The following is a 21,590-nucleotide window of genomic DNA, read 5'->3' as shown; positions in this document are numbered from 1 at the left end:
AAAGTTTTGCTAATTCAGTGTTTAGGATTCTGATTTGAGTGGAAATAAAAGACATTTATATCGTCTGCAAACATATTGTATTGTTCTCTGTTACAGTGGATGTATTTGAGATTTCGTTTACTAAATTAAAATAAAAGGAGACCTCCCGGTAATCATAAATATTGAGCCCGGGGGAATCCCACATTTTATAATTGATATTCCAGAATCAATGGAATCATACACAACACGTGTATCGATCAAACCCCTCTTTCTATTTGACAGATATTTTTTAACCATTTAAGAGCAATTCCCGACGCCATAATAAAACTGTAATTCCATTAAAAAAAGCTAACAGTGAAGGCCTTTAAGCCTGTTATAGTTTTATATTATCATTAGAAATGCAGACAGACCAGTTTGTGCTATGCAGACAGACCAGTTTGTGCTATGCAGACAGACCCGTTTGTGCTATGCAGACAGACCAGTTTGTGCTATGCAGACAGACCAGTTTGTGCTATGCAGACAGACCAGTTTGTGCTATGCAGACAGACCAGTTTGTGCTATGCAGACAGACCAGTTTGTGCTATGCAGACAGACCAGTTTGTGCTATGCAGACAGACCAGTTTGTGCTATGCAGACAGACCAGTTTGTGCTATGCAGACAGACCAGTTTGTGCTATGCAGACAGACCAGTTTGTGCTATGCAGACAGACCAGTTTGTGCTATGCAGACAGACCAGTTTGTGCTATGCAGACAGACCAGTTTGTGCTATGCAGACAGACCAGTTTGTGCTATGCAGACAGACCAGTTTGTGCTATGCAGACAGACCAGTTTGTGCTGACTCTCACACAATCCCTGTGAAAAGTATAAACTTAACAAACAACTAGAACGGGCACTCGGTAGAGCGCATACCTTCGCCGCAGCTACTGTTCTGTACTTGGCATGGGAGTGTAGGGAACAGAACAACAAAAATACGATTTTGACCTTTTCGTGACCTTGACCTTGACCTTTGACCCGATTGCTCCCAAAATCTAATCAAATGTGTCCCGTATAATAACCAATCATCCCACCAAATTTCATGCAATTCGGTTGAATACTTTTTGAGTTATGCGAATAACATACACACACACACACAGACATACAAATAAATACACAGCGATCAAAACATAACCTTCCGCTTTTGCGAAGGTAATGAACGAATCCACATGATCGCCCAACCGCCTGTTTTCTGTATTTTATTATAATTACTGATCCCGGAAGGTGCTTCAAGTTTGCTTCTTTTATATATATATATATATATATTTTTGGTTGAAAGGTAATATTGTGCTTCCGATGGAGCGAATAAGAAGTCACATGGATATCAGCTTTTACGAAGACTAAGAATAAGATTTTAAAGAGGAACGAAAATAAACATCCGGGTGAGAAGTTCTTCTTCATTTCCTCTTCTTCTTCTTCTTCCACTTTTTCTTCGACAATTGGATTGGATTGTCAACACTCGTGCTCGCGCGGAAACTTCTGAACAAAATCGTATGTTCAACCGTTCGTTCATTTTAATTGGCTTATTTAATACCAAGGAAGCGCTGGAAAACGTTGGCTTGGAGTTGAGAAACGTTTTTGTTGTTCATAAGTTCTCATGTATCACTATCATGCACAGTGTTGCAGAGCATCGGTGCCGCCGAAGGGTTTTTTTGGCATGGGTTGCATTGGGTGGTTTGCCATTGCCTTCCCAGCAGTCGTTAGGGCAGCAATTTGTTCATGGGCCATGGTGCAGGCGATAGCTCGCCTCCTCTTCGCGAAGGACACTGGGATCTTTAACGTCCACCGACCAATGTCGGCAGATGGGACGACCGTTTAACGTTCATCCGAGGGACGGCCATTGCCTGTGAAAGTCGCTGAGGTTTTATGGCCTTGGGGTCCGGATTATTTTTAAGAAGGTTAAAAAAAAAATCAATCGAGGGCCCAATAAAAAAAAAAGTCAGAAATCAAAACAAGTCAATAACAGTAAATCAAAACAAAAATCTGGGCACAAATAACAATTCAAAGAAGATCAAATGATAATAAATCACAATTACAAAAGGAACTATTGTCCCATTTTGCTTATTCCCATGGCCTCCCGGGGGGGGGGGGGGGACAACAGTAATGGGTGGGGAGCTGTAACGGAAAGGAACGTGGGGGAGGGGACGGCTAGGAGGGGAGGGGGGGTGGTGGGAGTGGAGGACACAGCAGGCACATCCAAACTAGTCCCTGGGGTAACACCCAGCCCCCACCCCAGGGCACATGTCGAGTCCCATCACAGCACTTGTTGCATGACATTTTAGGAACGAGTGTCGTCTGATACATGAACACATTGCCTGTGCCCTGCTGCTTTGTCGAGTTAAGGGGTCCGCTCTGTATTTATTAACGAACTTGGTCTGGTTACGAATAAACAATGACTATGTTGTCCTTGTGAGCTCATAAAAGGGTGAAATCTCGATGGGCAACTCTGCTTTCATTTATCCATGGCCATAAAGGCATAAATCTCAGTCTGTAAAGACCTGAGTGCCATACAGACGCCATCCTAGTTTGGAGGTGATGTGGGCATAATTTATGTGCATGACGTCAATGTCGTGTCACAAGGTCGGTGTGCTCATTTCGTTAAATATATATATGGTTGCCACCCCAGATAACTCTGGACAGAACAACTACCGGGGATGCCTCTTAATGGTGGTTGTACCCCTCAACGCAAGCCGGGTGCCAAATCTTCCCCATTCTTCCATGCTGCCCAGATTCGTCAGGGCAGGGTTGTCACCGTCAGTGCCGACCGGTCCCCTTGGACCGGCCCTTTCCCTCTTATTTTTCTGTTTCTCTCCATCTCTCTCTCTCTCTCTCTCTCTCTCTGTCTCTGTCTCTCTCTCTCTCTGTCTCTGTCTCTCTCTCTCTCTCTCTCTCTCTCTCTCTCTCTCTCTCTCTCTCTCTCTCTCTCTCTCTCTAATTCTGTCATGGCCCCAACTTTGTGAAGGCGGGGGTACACCATCGTATATGTGGGGGAACTCTGCGTTGCTCCTGGGAGATCAATTGGCTGCCTCTGTCTCCGTGCAGCGGGCTTTTTCAAGAGAACTGTCCGGAGCTATACAACAACAACAACAACTTCAGACAGGTTCGGCGAGTCGTCAAGTGACCATGATAGCTAGTCGTCTGTGGAACTTCTTGCTAGATCTCATGTCCACAGCCGTGTTACGGTGCAGAGGAAGTTCCCGGTACGAGCGAGTATCATGCCAGTAGGCAGTCCATGACATGTTGTCACTTGACCGCGATCTTCCTACATGCTAATCTCGAGATCAATCGAATAACTTTAGCTGCCATATACTACTGTCGTGATGTGAGCAGAATGAGCCAGAAGACAAGTTTGGTTTAACAATTATATTCAACAACAAATGCACATGCATACAAGCCATCAATAATTCCCCAAATTACCCATTGGTCTGCATTCGCACCCTAAGATAGGGCCCACAATGTGGATCGTGGGCCCCACATACATCTGGCAGGGAAAGAAGGAAGGAAAGAGAGAAAGAACTGTGGCGAATGTGTAGGAACCCCTAACATCTGTGACGACTTTGGGGAGCTGGCGCAGCCCCTTTGGATAACTGTACTGGGACAGCCCATGCTTTTGAATAGTCAGACTTGTATTTCACTATCCTTTCTCATGCGTACAGCTCATCCTGTGCTGCGCAGCTCAGCACAAAAGTCACAGGATGATGACGATCCGTACGATGTCCCCGGCAGAGACAAATTGGGCAGGCGGGATGGTAGAGAGCAGTCAGGGTCAAAGGATCCAACAATCAACCAGAGACAAAGTTCAACCAGGGACTGGCGGATGACCAAACCTGATGATTGGTCAGTTTTAATCAGTTCGTGGAAAGATAGGAAGGTGAGCAAAAAGGCGACAGGCGGTTGTGAATCGGCCGGTTTAAATTTGTTCAAAAAAAGAAGATGTGAGTATGAAGGCGGCATGCCCATAAAGTGGCCGGATTGAACCAGTTAAAGAAGGAAGAAAGATCCGCGTTAAAAAAAAAACCGATATGGAAAAGGAATGCTACGGTTGGGAAAGATTTTCTTTCTTTCCACTTCCCTTCGTTTTACTTTCCAAAGGAGGAAAACGCTTTCTATCATTCCCTTCTTGTTCTCTAGAGTTCTCCTCAGAAACCCACGATCCTCTCAGAATTGTACCTGCTCCTCTGAACACACCTAACCGTGAGCTACTGGCTCTCCCTCCTCTCACCGGACAATGCTCAGCACCTTCCTCCTCATGACTCCACAATCCCTTGATCACAAGCTCCTTACCCTTGCTCTCTTGACAACGACTCCAACCTCCCCCCCCCCCTGCCCCCCTCTCTCTCCTTGCCTGGCAGAATCCTATTGCTATCTGCCTCGCTCTTCTTTGCTCTTAGTAGATGTTTGCAGGGAGGTTTTACCGACGGTTCTTTCATTTAATCCCTAGCCGTCTATAACAAAGCACCACCCTCCGTATGGTGCACATTCAAACAGACAATCCTTAAGCTGACGTGTCCCTACTTATTACATCGAGATTGGCTACATACTCGCACACGGACAATACTACTCTATACAGTTCTATCTATTTGAAGGCAATCTCTAACCCCCCATAAACGTGACAATATGTATAACAAAAATATAAGAAATTGATTGCTAATTTATTTTATACTAGTAGGGCAACGTTGCCCGATGCTGTTCTAATCCGGTGCACAAACGTGAAAATAACCCAAACCTTTGCACAGTACGGTACTGTACGTCTTGTGAATTTTAAACCGTTATTTTTGCTTGTCTTGGACTATTGTGAGTATCATATATTGTTCATATTACCTATTGATGGCCCTCTGTACATTTTGACCTAGGTGGCAATGATGGTGATGTTGAAGAACACGGGGCAAGAAGACATGTGGAAGCTTTACTTTTTATGAGTGGGGTTCTGTCTCCATCCAACAAGTCATGACTGAAATCGAGACCTTCACAGGGTGTCTGAAGTCACAGGGCTTGAGACGGGAAACGGTCCAAGCTGCAGTCACAGAGTTGGGTATTAAGAACGGTAAGGTGCCTCAAGCCACCACCTCCTCAGTTATGGTACTTCCTTTTCATTCTGTGGCATCATACAAGGAAATATAATAAAACTTGACACAGGACACAAAAAACTAAGCACAACTAAACTAAGCTATAACTTAAAAGACACAGGAAGAGGCTATGTGGAGCATCATGTTTTTGCTTTACCTTCTTTCTCATATATATATATATATAAAGTCCTGTGTCTTTCAGCCTTTCCTTGAAGCTCAGTCGAGCTCACACCGGAATTAACCGGAATCATTGTAGATGCTCTACATTGAACCCTCTTCATGGTATCTATTTGCTTGATAATCATGCTTTCGGGTAAGGGATAGCTAAAACTGGGCACAATATTCTCACTGAGACCCCACTATGTTGATGTACAGTGGTAATACGACCAATTTTGATTTCTAACTAACCCTCTTGCAAACACCATATAATACAACATAAAATCCGATTACTTTTACCTGTATCTGCCTGGGACATTTATCTCTGCTTGCAATTCCTCTGTCTGCTTTCATGTACTATACATTCATGTATATACAGTGCCTATATAAAGACTGATTTTGATTCAGGAAAGGGTTTTGAAATAGCTTTGCAGCAACCTTTCTGAGTGATATTAGTTTGTGCTATTCCAGAGTGAAAACGAAATCTATTTGACTGTGGTATAAGCAGAGGGTGTTGCAACTTGGAAGAAGCAGTTCTTCAAATTGTCATTTAATATGCCCTGGAGATGAAAGATTGTGTTGCATTTTTGACTCTGATTTGGCCTATAGATGCCTGTATTCTTGCCATATATTTTGCTTCGAGCTATGTGTTGAATCAGCACTATCTCTTCCCCCTCTGCAGACATTCATAGATTCAGGAGCCAGTCCAACACTTGGACTGTGCCTTTCAACCCCAACAAATTTGCAAACCACGTTTCTAATTTGGCCTCCAAAGCCAGTCACTAACTTGGCCTCCTCTGTTGAGCAAAGTCCTTCCTTCACACACCAGAACTCTTATCCACCTACAAGACCTTCATCCACAGCTGGTTGGAGTACTGCTCTCCCCTTTGGGCTGGCACCCATATCTCAAACCTTTCTCAGTTGACGCCATGGAAACTAAGGCCATCAAGATCATTTGAATCTCCCGCGATGAAGCCGAGTCTATGGGCCTATCATTTTCCCATCGCAAACAAGTTGGTGGTCTCTCTGTCTACTACCACCTCCTTTCTGGTCTTGCACCCTCTGCTCTTTCTGTGCTTTTTCCGTCCCAGGTTCATGCAGGGCACACGTCGTCCATCAGCAACCTCCTTCCGGTGCCCAAAATCCAGAATCACTGCTCACCTCGAATCATTCGTTCCTCTTTTTTCCCACCTGTGGAACAAACTCCCGCATTCTTTTCAATTTCATTCACTACCATTTCAGGTCATCCCCCATCCAAAACCATGATCTTTTCCACCCCCATTAATGTTTCCGTCCCCCCTTCACCCTGAACCAAGCCCATCTATTTCCAAATTTACAGTTTTTTCCTTCCGAAGCGTGCTTCTGTATCCATCTCGTCAACTCAGTGCTTCCTCACCTATCCCTAAATTTTCCCCACATCTCTTCTTTGTCCAGGTCTCCTTCTATTTTGTCAACCTCGACCCTGCTGTTGTCATGTAACCTTCCCCATCTCTTTCTACTTTTCCTTTTGTTCTGTTGCGCACTGATCCATTCTGTGTTCTAGCTCTTCCATGAGCCTTGACAATGTATCCAAAATACCCACACATTCACCATATTCCTTCGAAAGAACCATCTGACAACCCCCCTCCACCCCATCAACTTCTGAAACAGACCACTTCATGAGGTTGTCACTCACACCTTTGGGCCTCACCATCAGCCATCATTTTTCTTGGGCAGACCATATTTCCAAGGTGGCCTCCAAAGCCAACCACTAACGGGGCATCCTCCATAGGTCTTTCGTTGGCCAATCTGAACTTTTACTTTGCGAAAAGTAGGTGATTTATCGCTTGCACCATGGCCACGTTCCAAATTCCTGTCCTAACCAGCAGAGGGGATTGCATCAGTGGCATGGCCGTGTCCTCAGCCACTTATGCTACCCTGCAGCTTTGTGTTGCATACCAATGAAGAATAATAAAACTGAACTTTTAACAACCTACAAGGCCTTCATTTCAGCTTGATGAAGTAGTGCTCTCCCTTTTGGGCTGGTGCCCCTGCCTCACACCCTGCCATTTTTGATGCCATGGAAAGCAAGGCCCTCAAAATCATTGGGATCTCCCGTGACGAAGTTGAGTGTCTAGGCCCGTTACTCTCACATCACCGACAGGTTGGTTGCCTCTTTGTATTCCACCGACTCTTGCACCCTCTGCTCTCTCTTAGCTTTATCCTTCTCTCTCAAGTTTCTGTAAGGTGCACACAGTCTGCCAGTAACCCTCTTCTTGTTAAACTCCATAAATCTAGGCTCACTGCTCACCTCCAATATTTTTTTCCCTCTTTTCTCTCGCTTGTGGAACCAACTTCCCCAGTCTATTCAGTTCCATTCTTCCCTCCATGGCTTCAAGCCAGCTGTTCACCACTATCTCAGTCATCCCCAGCCCATCCAACCTCATGATCACTTCTTCCTCAATGGATCCTATTCCAGAAGCACTCCCTTTTTCCAGGTTGTTGAGATTCCCTCCCCCCTCTCCCTCACCTCTTTTTGTTGGTTATTTGTCAATTGCTTTGTTCCTTTTTGTGTCATCCCCACGTTCCCCTTCCCACTTCTTGCTGTATTTCAGCTTATGTGCAACTTCTTCACCCATGTGTCTTCTCCCCCTTCCCTTGATCTCACTCTCACTTCTACTCTGCTTTTGGCGTTTCCCCCTTTGCATTTTGTTCCCTTGCTTTCAGCTCTAGCTCTTCCATGAACCTCGATCTATAGTCTATAGTCTATACAAAAAAATTAAAAAATCCACTTTCACTACAAGTGTTGGTTGGAGGTAGTATCACAGACATGATGGCTCAAGTGTCATTTACAGGTATAATAATTACAGTACAGTGAACTAATAATTAATCTTTCAACACTGAGTAAATATCCAATTGACCTGATGTATATGAAATAGAATTCTAAACTTCCTGTTCCAACAAAATATTGAAACTGATTTGTGTGCAGGTGACATCTGTTCTGTAAAAGTGGAATGCATGCAAGACGGCAAAGATTCGTCTTCTTCAGAAGCTTTGAGATGTGCTTCTGTAAAGGAAGATATAGATGATGTTCATACGACAAATGGCAGTGTTGCCTGTTCAGCAAATGGTGAGCAGAAACGTGTGATGTTAAAGATCTTTCATTATTTATTATTGGCTTAGATTAGTCTTATATGAGCCTGTATGCAGCTTGCAAAATATTCTGTCTGGAACTAGCTGTATAATGAGCACTTTGTAGCATTAGCACTATTTGAACCCCTTTCATCAGATCTGGATTAGATAAGCTGCTGATCAGCAACATGACGTTCAACATCAGCAAGTCATGTGTTCTCACACTGTCTCTCCACAAGGACCTTTGACCACGTGTGTCAATGTCAATGGCTTTTCTCATCATTTGCCTTCCGCTTTGTGAACACTGTGAATGGGCCAGCTGAAGTGGATGGTGTCAACGGATAAGAGTCATCAAAATTGATGTCCATCTGGCGTATTTTACAAAGGCATTAGAATGACGACAAACTGTAAAATGCTCTCCAATTTTTAGCTCACCTGGAACGAAGTTCAGGGGAGTTATGCGATGGCGCATTGTCCGTCCGTCCGTAAACACTTGAAACTTCTTCTCCGAAACCGCTGATGGGATTGCGACCAAATTTGGCACAAATAATATTTGTTTTGTTGTGACTAAAGTTTGTTCACGGCATTAAAAAAATCGGGATCTTAGGGGTTTACCGGGGTCAAAGTGGGTCCAGGTTTGACTCCACAAAATGAGTATATATGCTTTCTTCTCAGAAACTACACACACAATTTTGATGAAACTTGACCACAAACCTTCACCCCCTGCCTGTGCTGTACCAAAGTTTGTTCACGGCATGAAAAAAAATCTGCCCCTATGGGGGTCTACAGGGGTTGACCCCCAAAATAGGTATGTTTTTCTTCGTTTAAAGTCTTATGATTATGTTAGTATGATTCTACATGCTGCCCTGTCTTCTAGAAACCAATGAAAATGGTTTAAAATACCCTTAGTTGGTGCAGTATACTGTTTATTCTACCAGGTGAGCACCATGGGTATTGCCCCTGTTTTTTGTCGACATTGCGTTTCTTTAACCCCGCTGGCGTTTCCTCATAATATTTTTTTTACTACTTGATCATCACTTGTTATATTTCCTGTTGCATGCCATCCATGATTCCACTTGCACATCAGGTAAATAAATGATGTCATCTTCCCGCAACACTTTCGCGCACAGTTAGCGTGGTTTTGAACATAACCTTTACACCACGAGGTAGTTTTCACATGCCAATTTGTAACTAAAACATTCCTAAATTTAACAATGTACTGAGCCGCCTTTCGAGGCCATTTTCCCCCGCAGAGTGGGGGTTGGCCTTTTTTTGGGCAGTGTAGTCCCCATTTTGAAGCAATGTTTTACGGCCGGATGCCATTCCTACCGCCAACCCTGTTCGTCGCCTCTTGCGACACACAGGGAATTACCAGTGAACTGATACTCAATGTGCCGACCTTGGAAGGATGACAGGCTGAGTCAACCCCCCTGGCGTTAATTCAGCGATCGACCAGGATTCAAACCTAGGATCCTAGGATCCCAAGCCGGCACGCTAACCGCTAAGCCAAAAACGTAACAATGTACGGTCTGTTATCAAAAGTATTTGCATAAATGAATGAATGAATGAATGATCGTTTTAAGGGCATTTTCCCTGCTAGAGCAGGGGTTAGCCTTGCGGGCCCCATGACAATCATGGTTCCCTGTTTGAAGCAATGTTTTTATGGCCGGATGCCCTTCCTGACGCCAACCCTTAGTCACCTCTTATGATGCGCAGGGATACGGTGTACCTATTCTAAACCGGGGTACACACCGGGATCATTCATCCCAGCAAGCTGGTACTCAATTTGCCGACCTCGGAAGGAGGTCGGCTGAGTCAACCCCCCTGGCGTTAATTCAGCGATCGACCGGGATTCGAACCCAGGATCCTAGGATCCCAAGCCGGTACCCTAACCGCTAAGCCAACACCAGGCTTGTTGTTAGAAAATGCAAATCGTAAGTAAACTGGTAATTGGTAATACCATGCACCTCCATTGCTCACCATTCCCAGGTCCAGGCTTGCTCACCTGCATTCATTAATCGCCTTATTCCACCAATGGTGGAATCATTTCGTTTTTAATATCACCCCGAAGGGCTTGTGAGACTATTGTAACGCCCCAATGGTTCCACCAATATCGTCTGTCTGTCTGTCTGTGTCCGTCTGTGACCTCGTCTATATATTTTCGCTTTAGATTTTTTTTGTCTCTGTAACCTCTTATCTGATAGATGTGTAACTTAAAACAAAGGAGGGACTTCCCATGGAGAATATTTTATTGATAACACTGACATCATATGTCACATGGTATGGCAGCCATATTGTATTAAAGGGAAAAATTTGGACGTCTCCGAAACTACTGAACAAAAAAAATGTGTTCATGACAATGTGTTCAGTTAACGATGGTACTTTTTGTTCAGAGTGAGTGTGCTCGCGCTCCATTTAGTGCTGTTCTAGTTTTTGTTATAAACGTTCAGAGCTGATTATATATCCATCTATATTTGACCCGATTTCTATTTTGCAGCATTTTAAACCTCGGGGCTCTGCAAATGATTGACAATGAGTTGTGTGCAGGTGATATCTGTGTTGTGAAAGTGGAAAACACACAAGACCATGACGATTCTTCAGCTCGAGAAACTTTTAAATGTGTTTCTGTTAAGGAAGATCCAGATGATGATCATACTACAAATTGCAGTTTTCTGGATTCTGCAACTGGTGAGCAGAAACATTACAAAATATTTTATTTATCTTGTTGAGGATAAATATGTTTTGTTTTTTTTTGTTTTTTTTGTTGTATATATTTATATTTTGTATATCAAATATATAGTTGGTTACTTCATGTTCTATGTTTTTACAGAACAACCAGGAGGTAATTTTGGACAAATATCGTCTAGGTGCTACTTGGCGGTGAACAAGATTGGTGTTTTAAACAAACAATCACAATATCAAGACTCATTACCTTTACAACACCAATCGAGCTCTCATCAAAACAATGCTAAGATTGCGATAAAGCTTTCAAAATACACAAAGGTTCTCAAAAGGCAAAAGTGTAATCTTTGTAGCAAGGCTTTTTCTTCACCGAGCAGCATGAAAACGCACATGATGAGCCACACAGGAGAACGCCCAAACAAATGCTCTGTTTGTGGTAAAGATTTCTCTCTGAAACGTAATTTGAAATTGCATATGAGGGTCCACACAGGAGAGCGTCCATACAAGTGCTCTGTTTGTGGTAAAGATTTCTCTCTAACAGGTAATTTGAAATTACATATGAGGGTCCACACAGGAGAGCGTCCATACAAGTGCTCTGTTTGTGATAAAGATTTCTCTCTCAAAGGGAATTTGAAATTACATATGAGGATCCATACAGGAGAGCGTCCGTACAAGTGCTCTGTTTGCGGTAAAGGTTTCTCAATAAAAGGCTATTTGAAATTGCATATGAGGATCCACATAGGTCCATACAAGTGCTGTGTTTGTGGTGAAAAATTCTCTCAAAAGGGAAGTCTGAATTGGCATCGGAGGAACCATATAGGAGAGCGTCCATACAAGTGTTTTGACTGTGGGAAGGGTTTTCTTTATAAAAATACCCTAGATGTGCATAAACTAACCCATACAGGTGAACGTCCGCACAAGTGCCCTGTTTGCGGTAAAGGTTGCTCTCGAAAAGATCATTTGAAATTGCACATGAGGGTCCACACAGGAGAGCATCCTTACAAGTGCTCTATTTGTGAGAAGAATTTTCGGTATAAAGAGGGCTTGAAAACACACATGATGACCCACACTGGAAAGTACCCTCATAATTGCTCTGTCTGTGGTAAAGGTTTCTCTCGAAAAGTGAATTTGAAATTGCATATGAGGGTCCACACAGGAGAGCGCCCATACAAGTGCTCTATTTGTGATAAGAGTATTAGATATCAAAGGACCTTGAAAACGCACATGATGACCCACACGGGAGAGCGCCCATACCAGTGCTCTGTTTGTGATAAATGTTTCTCTCGAAAAGGTAATTTGAAAATCCATATGAAGCGCCACACAGCAGAGCGCCCATACAAGTGTGGCAGCTGGATGGAGAATATACAATACCAAGCTTAGTTTGCCAAGTTATTGGAAGGAAAGTACAAAAAAAGGTTTTTACTACACGCAAAGTAAAGAGTAAGATTAAGGAACAAAAGGAACTATTAGAAGGAAAGTGTCTGTGGTAAAAACTCATCGAAAAAGATGTCTGAAATTGCATATGAAGATCCATACAGAAGAGTGCCTATAAAGGTGCTCCATTTGTGAAAACGATTTTATTTATAAAAAGCTTATAAAATGCTTGAACATCGGACCACCAAGATTGTTTTGTCTGTAGTAAAGGTTTGTCATGTAGATTACTTGAAATTGCACATGAGGTTGTGTTGTGTTGCGGGATGTTCACAGCAAGGCACATGAACAAACATATAAAGTGTAACAGAGAAATTCCCTTTGAAGTGTTTTATTTTTCTTTTTCTTTTTTATGTCTCACCGATCTATGAGTGTGGATTCTGCTGCATTCCACTGATTGTATTTACTTTGTCGCTATCTTGTTATCATCATGTGTACAAAGTGCTTTTTGAGTCACCTCTCCTCAAAAATAAACCGCAATGCAATCGAAAATGGAGATCTCGGAGCATACCTCTCTCCTCCATTTCCCATTACTATTTGAGCTGGCTATCTTGTGTTGTAAATGCTATTTTGTTTCCATTCCTTTTCCAAAATATCCCGAATTGATTGGTAAGCCTACTACATCGTTGACGTTTTTTATTTTTGTATACAAGATCGAGGTTTGTGTAAGAGCTAACATCAATCGCAAAACAAAAAAAATAACCGACACACAAAACATACAAAAAAGTGAGCGGGAGACAAGATGGTGAGAGAGGGGGAAGCACACAAGTACAACAGCAGAGAGCAGCAGGGACAACAGAAGATCTGTGGGGGGGGGGGGGGGGGAGACGTGGGGGAGCGGAGGAGGCGTGGGGGGGGGGGGGAGGAGGCATGTGAAAGTGGGGGGAGGGGGGGTGGGAAAGTATGAAACACATGGACACTGGTGGAACTTCCAGGAAAGAAAATAGTCGGTATTTCAAAAAAAAGTGGATTTGGGGTGAATTAACAGGGGTAAAACAGATCAAGGTTTTGGATGGGGGAAGATAAGAGATGGTGGTGAACAGCTGTTTTAAAGACCTGTAGGGAGGAGTGGGATTGAAGAGAGTAAGGGAGTTTGTTCCAGAGGTGGGAGTAAAGAGGAATGAAGGAGTGAAGGTGAGCAGAGAGGCAATTTCACCAGAAGAGGGTTACTGGCAGATCTTGTGTGACCTGTAGGAATATTTGGGGGACAGAGCACAGATGGAGCTGGGGGAGCTAGGCCGGATAGGAGTCGGTAGAAGACAGAAAGACCACCTACCTGCTTGCGGTGAGTAAGTGAAAGGCCCTCAGAGTTATCTTCATCGCGGGAGATTCCAATGATTCTGAAAGCTTTGGTTTCAACAGTGTGAAGACGAGCTCGGTGTGAGGCAGGGTCACCAACCCAGAGGGGAGAACAGTATTCCATTGAGCTGCGGATGAAAGCCTTGTATGTGGTGAGGAGCTCAGGTGTGCCAAGGAAGACCTCGCACCACGGAGGATGCCCAGTCGGTGACTGGCTTTGAAGGCCAGCTTTGAAATGTGGTTTTCCCAGGAAAGATCATGGCAGATAGTGAGACCCAATAGCTTGAGTGACAGAACCTCTTGGAGAGGATTGTTCAGAAAGTAGATGGGAGGGTTATCCAGTGGGTCGTTTCAGAGAGACATAGAGTGTGAGATTTGTCAGGATTGAAAGACATGTTCCACTTGTTTGATCAGTCTGTGATTTTGTCCAGGTCTGCAGAGAGTGAGGAGGCTGCAGACTGCTGATCTGAGGGATGAGGAATGGAGCGGCAGAGTGTGGAGTCATCAGCAAAGAGATTGAGAGGATTTTCAAGAGAGTCAGAGAGATCAATGATGAAGACCAGAAAAAGCACAGGGCCCAGAACACTGCCTTGAGGGATTCCAGCCTGAACAGGAAGGGGAGATGAGAGAAACCCATTTAGGGCCACACGTTGACTACGACCAGAGAGGAAGTCCGCAAGCCATGCGTGGAGATTTCCATGGATACCATAGGAGGACAGTTTGGTGAGCAGAGCGGGGTGCCAGACCGTATCGAAGGCACATGATATGTCGAGGGAGACAGCTCTAATTTCCTGTTTGGCATTGAGGACCTCTTTCCATTTTTGAGACAGCAGAAGCAGCATGTCCAGAGTAGAGTAACCTGGTCTGAAACCAAATTGATGATCAGAGATCAAGCCATTTGAGAAGAGGAAAGATTTGATATCTGAAGCAATGATGTATTCCATGACTTTGCTGATAATTGGGAGAAGGCTGATTGGTCTGTAGTTGCAAGGATCTGTTTTTGCACCCTTTTTGTGTAAAGCGGTAATGTTGGCTGATTTCCAAGCTGATGGCAGATGACCTTGAGCAAAAGAGAGGGTGAAGAGGACAGAGAGAGGGTGAGATAGAGAGGAAGAGCAGGATTTCAGGACCCGTGGGCTGATGCCGTCTGGTCCAGTTGCAGAATCATAGTCAAGGATTGACAGAAACTTCTCCACCTTGTCAGGAGAGAAGGACACAGAGTCCAGGAGCAGCTGGGTACGGTGGGTACAGAGAGGGACGGGTTTGGGACACAATATTTTGAGGCAAACACAGAGTTGAGGCATTCAGCCTTTTCACGTGTGGAGTCAGCTGTGCAGCCGTTTGAGGTAAGGGAGGGGATTGAGGGGGAACAAACACCAGAAACAGATTTGAACAGACGCCACCAAGATTTGGAGGAGGGAGACAGGTTTGAGAATAGAGAGATATTGTTTCCTGGCTCTCCTGAGGGTAGACACACACTTGTTCCGAGCTTTGTGAAAGGAACTGAGATTTCCTTCAGTTGGATTAGCCTTCCATGAGGTGAAGGCAAGTTGCTTCATGGCAACTGCCTCACCACAAGCTTCAGTGTACCATGGACTTCAGTGTACCATGGGAGGAAGGGTATGACAACTGAAGACGAGATGGGATAAATCTGTGCATGAGAGAGAGCAGTTTACTTTGAATGATTGAGACTTTTCTGCTGCCATGGATAATCCTCTGGATAATTTTGTGAATGACTGTACCATTGGCAAAACAGTACAAACTTCCAAGAAGCAGGTGGCTGACGAGTATACCTCTGCAGATCTGGAAAAAAATAAGAAACAAGTACAGATGCATTCAAAGTACACCACCCTCATGCAAATACATAAATATTCTTCAGCGTGGCATTGCCAGGGCATTGGGAGGGAAAGGTGTACAATAATTGATTGATTAATTGCGTAATTAAAATCAATAAATAACAATCGGAAAATAATTTCTTCATCAATTGGCTAATAGCATACCTCAACCACCAGTGCTTCATCTGAAGCTGTAACTTTTTGAAAATTTATTAAATAAGCCATTAATCGGAAAAAAAAATAATGAATTGATAAATCAATAAATAAATCGATTAATCAAAAAATATCCCATATAACCACATCACTTGGTTTGGTCACTGTCGTGTCCGAATATCAGCTTCCAAGCTCAAAAGGTGCCTGAGATATTGCCCAGATGAGAAAGAAAATAAATAAGTGATTAATAATGAAAATAAATAAGTGATTTATAATGAAAATAAATAAATAATAATTGTAAAATAATTAAATTATTCATCAATTGGCTAATAGAATACCTAAACCACCAACATTTCGTCCGAATCTAACTTTAAAAAACTTAATTGAAGTCATTAATCGACTAATTAAACTATTAATTGATTAATCAATAAATCAAAAATAGTCTTTACAGTCAAATCACTTGGTCATTGTCATGTCCAAATATCAGCTTCCGAGCTCAAAAGGTGCCTGATATATTGCCCAGATGAGAAAGGAAATAAATAAGTATCTAAGTAATCAATAAAAATTAAGTAATAATCAATTCATTGATTAATCAAAAAACGAAAAATAGCGTTTTTACCAAAGCACTTGCTCACTATTGTGCTGAAATTTCAGCTTCCTTGCTCAAAGGATGGCTGAGATATCGCCCGGACAAACAAGAAAACAACTGGAGTGGAAACCGAGTACTCCCTTTCAGCGCGCGTCATCGCCGGGCCCCTTCGGCAAAGGAAAGGGGCACTGTACAATCATTGACCTATATAGGAGATGATATTGTTATGGCTGCTGGTCGTTCGAGTTGCCCAGATCGAATCGCGAGTCTCATCAAAGTGACCACAAGTGTCGACTGCCCCTGAAGGGCTCCGTGCTGGATCTGAACAGATATTGACGTTGTTGTCACTAAATGTAATCAGGTTGAGGGCAATAGAAACCAAGAGTCCGAGAATAGGTGGTGATGAGAAATCAACAATATAGAACTCAAATGTGCCCTCACTGTTTTCTGTCTGACCGCAAAGGTTAGCCATACCCTTGTGTGCAACCTGATGCCCCCCACACCCACCCCCCATATGCTTTGAGAATGACGGATGAACTCTGGATGTGGGGTTTCATTGTCTAATTGTCTATTTCTGATAAAGGGAAAAGGACATGACAGATGCCTGTGCACCAGTGTCCAGCTTGACCTTCACCTTCATCCCTTCAATAGATAAGTCCGCAAAGCAATTCTTGCCGGTGACAGTATCATCATCAACGCCATCAATAAACAAAGTATCAAGACTTACATCATATTCGTCATCAAAGTGGTCCATGCGGCATGCGTGCGTAAGTGAAGAACCGCATTCGAATTTGGTGTGTGGGTGCAACCCACGTCAAAATCCAAGATGGCCGCCGCCATGTATGTCTGACGCCATGTATGTCTGAACCTTGTGAGCGGAATATCTTGAAAAATAAGCAAAGTACCAACTTCTAATCTGGTGTGTGGGTGTATCTCGGTCTAGGCATAAGGAAGAATGCTATTGAAAATTGGGTCGCCACGTCAAAATCCAAGATGGCCACCACCATATATATGTCTGAACCTTGTGAGCGAAATATATTGAAAAATAAATGAACTACTAACGTCTGATCTGGTGTGTGGGTGTATCTACGCATATGGAAGAACGCTATTGAAAATTGGGTCGCCACGTCAAAATCCAAGATGGCCGCCGGCATGTATGTCTGAACCTTGTGAGCAAAATATCTTGAAAAATAAGCGATGTACCAACTCCTAATCTGGTGTGTGGGTGTATCTAGGCATAAGGAAGAACGCTATTGAAAATTGGGTCGCCACGTCAAAATCCAAGATGGCCGCCACCATATATATGTCTGAACCTTGTGAGCGAAATATCTTGAAAAATAAACGAACTACTAACTTCTAATCTGGTGTGTGGGTGTATCTACGCATCAGGGAGAACGCTATTGAAAATTGGGTCGCCACGTCAAAATCCAAGATGGCCGCCTTGCGTCTTCCACTTTGTCAACTCGCATCACTTCACCGACGGGGGACCGAGGCGTAACGCTTGTTTTTTAATGCCATGAACAAACTTTGATACATCATGGGTGTTAAAGGTTGTGGTCAAGTTTCATCAGAATTGCGTCTGTAGTTTCTGAGAAAAAAAGCAAATACCTATTTTGGGAGGCAACCCCCCATCCACCCCTTCCCTTACGTCCCGATTTTTTTTTTTAATGCCATGAACAAACTTTGATACATCATGGGTGTTAAAGGTTGTGGTCAAGTTTCATCAGAATTGCGTCTGTAGTTTCTGAGAAAAAAAGCAAATACCTATTTTGGGGGGCAACCCTCCATCCGCCCCTTCCCTTACGTCCTGATTTTTTTTTTAATGCCATGAACAAACTTTGATACATCATGGGTGTTGATGGTTGTCGTCAAGTTTCTTCGAAATTGTGTGTGTAGTTTCTGAGAAGAAAGCAAATACCAATTTGGGAGATGTGGGGGGCAATCCCCACCCTCCCCTCATAGAACCCCTTAGGGCCCGAATTTTATTTATGCCGTGAACAAACTTTGGTACATCATGGGTGTTGAAGGTTGTGGTCAAGTTTCATCAGAATTGCGTCTGTAGTTTCTGAGAAGAAAGCAAATACCAATTTGGGAGATGTGGGGGGCAATCCACACCCTCCCCTCATAGAACCCCTTAGGGCCCGAATTTTATTTATGCCGTGAACAAACTTTGGTACATCATGGGTGTTGATGGTTGTGGTCAAGTTTCATCGAAATTGTGTGTGTAGTTTCTGAGAAAAAAGCAAATACCTATTTTGGGTGCTCAAACCTGGATGCACTTTGACCCCCCAGTAGACCCCCTTCGACTACGATTTTTTTTAATGCCGTGAACAAACTTCGGTACATCACAGGTGATGAAGGTTGTGGTCAGGTTTCGTGGATATCGTGTGTGTAGTTTCGGAGGAAAAAGCAAATTCCTATTTTAGGGGGTCAAACCTGAAACCACTTTTATCTCAGGTAGACCCCCTTGGACCCAGATTTTTTTTAATGCCGTGAACAATCTTCAGTCACAACACAACAAATATCATTTGTGCCAAATTTGGTCACAATCCCCTCAGCGGTTTCGGAGAAGAAGTTGCAAGTGTTTACGCGCCATCACATAACTCCCCTGAACTTCGTTACAGGTGAGATAAAAATCACTTTAAAATGCCCGTAACCGCATCCGGATTCGGATCTTCACCAAAATGGAATTGATAAAATAAACTGAAATATCGATGAAATTGTCGGGAGCAATGCACTGGGTTGGTGTTTTCCGAGAAAGCAACTAATCTGTTGTGGAGATCAGTGGAGAAAGCAATATGGCCGCCAGTACACTTCCGGTCGGCTTCAGAACCGCCCGACCAACATCCTCTACAGTTCGTGTGGGTTCTACGTCCAGCACGCGGCTCTGACGCTCGAAGGAAATGACGTGATTTCGCCGCACTCGTCCCTCCCTTCGATATATATATATATTTATATACACGAAAATCCGATATTTCTCCCAAGAGAAACAAAATTAATATATTACATGAGGATTCTTTAAGGCCAAGTAAAAAAAAAAACATGTCTCTCGTCCCGCCTGTTACAGGTGTTAGCTTGTGTTGATAACACCGCCCAGTGTACTGTGCACATGTACTTCCGGAGTCACCTCCGGGCCGGGAGTGCCGGTCTGCCGGACGCGGAACATGGATTGCTCCAACTACTAACGGCTCCGTGTCCTTTTATACGAGCGTCTGAAACACCGCCCGCTTCCTTTTTGGTCGCCGCCTACTTTTATTTACTATTTAATACTCTTTTTTTTAAATATATACTTGTTTTAAAAAAAATCGTTTTGCGAAGAAACTCGGTCTAAAACTTGCCGTTTCCGGGCGTTTGCTGATCGTATCTTGTGCATTGATGATCTGAACTATTATGGATCCCGCCCTCTAACGGAACTTCCTGGTTAATACATGCTAGGCTTAACGCAGACACTTTGTGCTAAAGACGGTCAATTACAATGTACATGCTTGTACAAATATTATGCCTTGTTCTGAAAGTTTGGTATTCATACTTTGACATACATATTTATAACAGTGGCTCTTGTAAGTTTGAAGAAGAGAGAACTGAGAAGGAAAGAAAATCACAATTTCATTTTTTGCATAAGTAAAGCAGTGCATGGTTAGAATGTTTAAAATGGTTCTCACTTTATGGATGACATGTACAAGATTGACATAAGTCTCACTGGGATTTCTTACTTTAATATTTATGGAACAGACCATAAGATAGACCAAGTCCTATAGTCATTAGTTTCACTATGTGGGGGGAGGGCAAACTGTTGATTAAACATATTGTTACTGATCGCGGTTTAGATGTTATGATGGGCCGAGCGGATGGTCCGACCGCGACCGTTACAGGATCCCCGACTCACCCGATTCCACCCAAACGTTGGCCGGATCGCACCGCAGCTATTCAATAGGGAAAAGACAAAGGCGACACGGATGTGAAGAAGAAGAAGAAGACAAAAAGGTTGGAAATACTACTAAATTTATTCCTACTATTTACATGCTCAAAGTAACCAAGGAGAAGGAAAGATAATAAAATAATATACAGAAGGATCAGAGACACAGTGCAATTATTAGCTTACCTACAGACTTAATTAAATACCCAGGGACAGAACAAACAAAACAAACTCACGTACACAAGAAGGGTGGAAAGGCAGGAGGTGGATGGCTGGAGGGAGAGGGGGGTCCAAGGGGGTCCTGCAGCTCAACCGGCGCGTTTAGCAGCCGCCGTTCCTTTACGGCCCTGCTCCAAACCGCCGTTCAGGCCCCCAAGCTGCTGTTGTGGCTGCTGTGGACGTCGCGTGCTTTGCCAGGCCTTGTCCGACTCGTCTGGTCCAACCCTCACTCTTTCTTGGCCCACTCACTCTTTACCACCGACTCCTCACCGCAACCAACGCAACCAACTGACCACCGACTCTACTGACTGACTCTTCACGACTCTCCACTTGACGACCAACTCACGACTCACTTGCGTGCGCGCCTTTTATAGCGCCTCCGGCGATTAAGCCGCCGGCCTTTTGGACACGCCCATCGGGGTGCTCACCTCGGCCCTGGTTGGTCGCGCGACCCTCGGGCTCCGCCCTTGATGACGACGGGCGGGCACGCCCCTCTTCCCCTCTATGACGAGGTGGAGACACGCCTTTCTTCCCCGACTCGAGCACATGGTCAATGGTGGTTTTGGAGGGGATGTAATATGGGCAATCGAGGCTCGGCAATGACGAGAGGGGATGTAAAGGAAATGGGGATTTTGGGGATGGGAATGAAAGGGGATCTATTCTCTTTCACTGGTGCAATGGAGTACTTCAATTAATGGGAGACACAGCCTTACCCTAGAACACAGAATAAGAGATAACTATCAACAGGGGTATTCTATTACTTGGCTGACGTGTATGCTTGTGGACTAATTATGGGATGCCCTTTCACCTTTACACAGCTCCGGAGGCAGGGGGGCGCAGAATAAACAATAATAATAATAATACAGCACACAATCAAAAAAATACAGTCCTCATCTCCGCAACACTGCACCCTCCTCCTCTTAGGCACGTCCCGGGCCTACAACTTTTATTTTTAGTGTGACACGTAGGTGTAGTTCCCTCTATTTTTAACCTGACCCTGAGTGCGACAGTTTAAAAACATAAATAAATGTGTCCCGCTGCTCCATTGCACCCTGCCTAACAGACTTACGCCCACAGTTAACCGAATTGCGGAATGGTCTTCAAACTATACACTGACGGTGG

General features: G+C 43.8%; 1 protein-coding gene across 1 annotated transcript in view; it reads left to right on the top strand.

The window, feature by feature from the left end:
* Positions 1-12,555, top strand: part of LOC137429877 (uncharacterized) — a 94,300-nt gene extending 81,745 nt beyond the window's left edge. The window contains exons 4-8 of the mRNA XM_078781037.1: positions 3,668-3,770; positions 4,889-5,055; positions 8,202-8,342; positions 10,892-11,032; positions 11,175-12,555. Coding sequence (XP_078637163.1) covers positions 3,668-3,770; positions 4,889-5,055; positions 8,202-8,342; positions 10,892-11,032; positions 11,175-12,406 — 1,784 coding nt within the window. The 3' untranslated portion in view covers positions 12,407-12,555. The remainder of the gene's footprint in view (positions 1-3,667; positions 3,771-4,888; positions 5,056-8,201; positions 8,343-10,891; positions 11,033-11,174) is intronic.
* The last annotated feature ends 9,035 nt before the right edge of the window (positions 12,556-21,590 follow it).

This window comes from Myxine glutinosa, chromosome 6, assembly GCF_964187855.1.
Source record: "Myxine glutinosa chromosome 6, kmMyxGlut1.1, whole genome shotgun sequence".
Classification (NCBI taxonomy): domain Eukaryota; kingdom Metazoa; phylum Chordata; class Myxini; order Myxiniformes; family Myxinidae; genus Myxine; species Myxine glutinosa.
The sequence above is the reverse complement of the archived record's forward strand: the minus strand, read 5'-3'. Positions and strand labels throughout refer to the sequence as shown.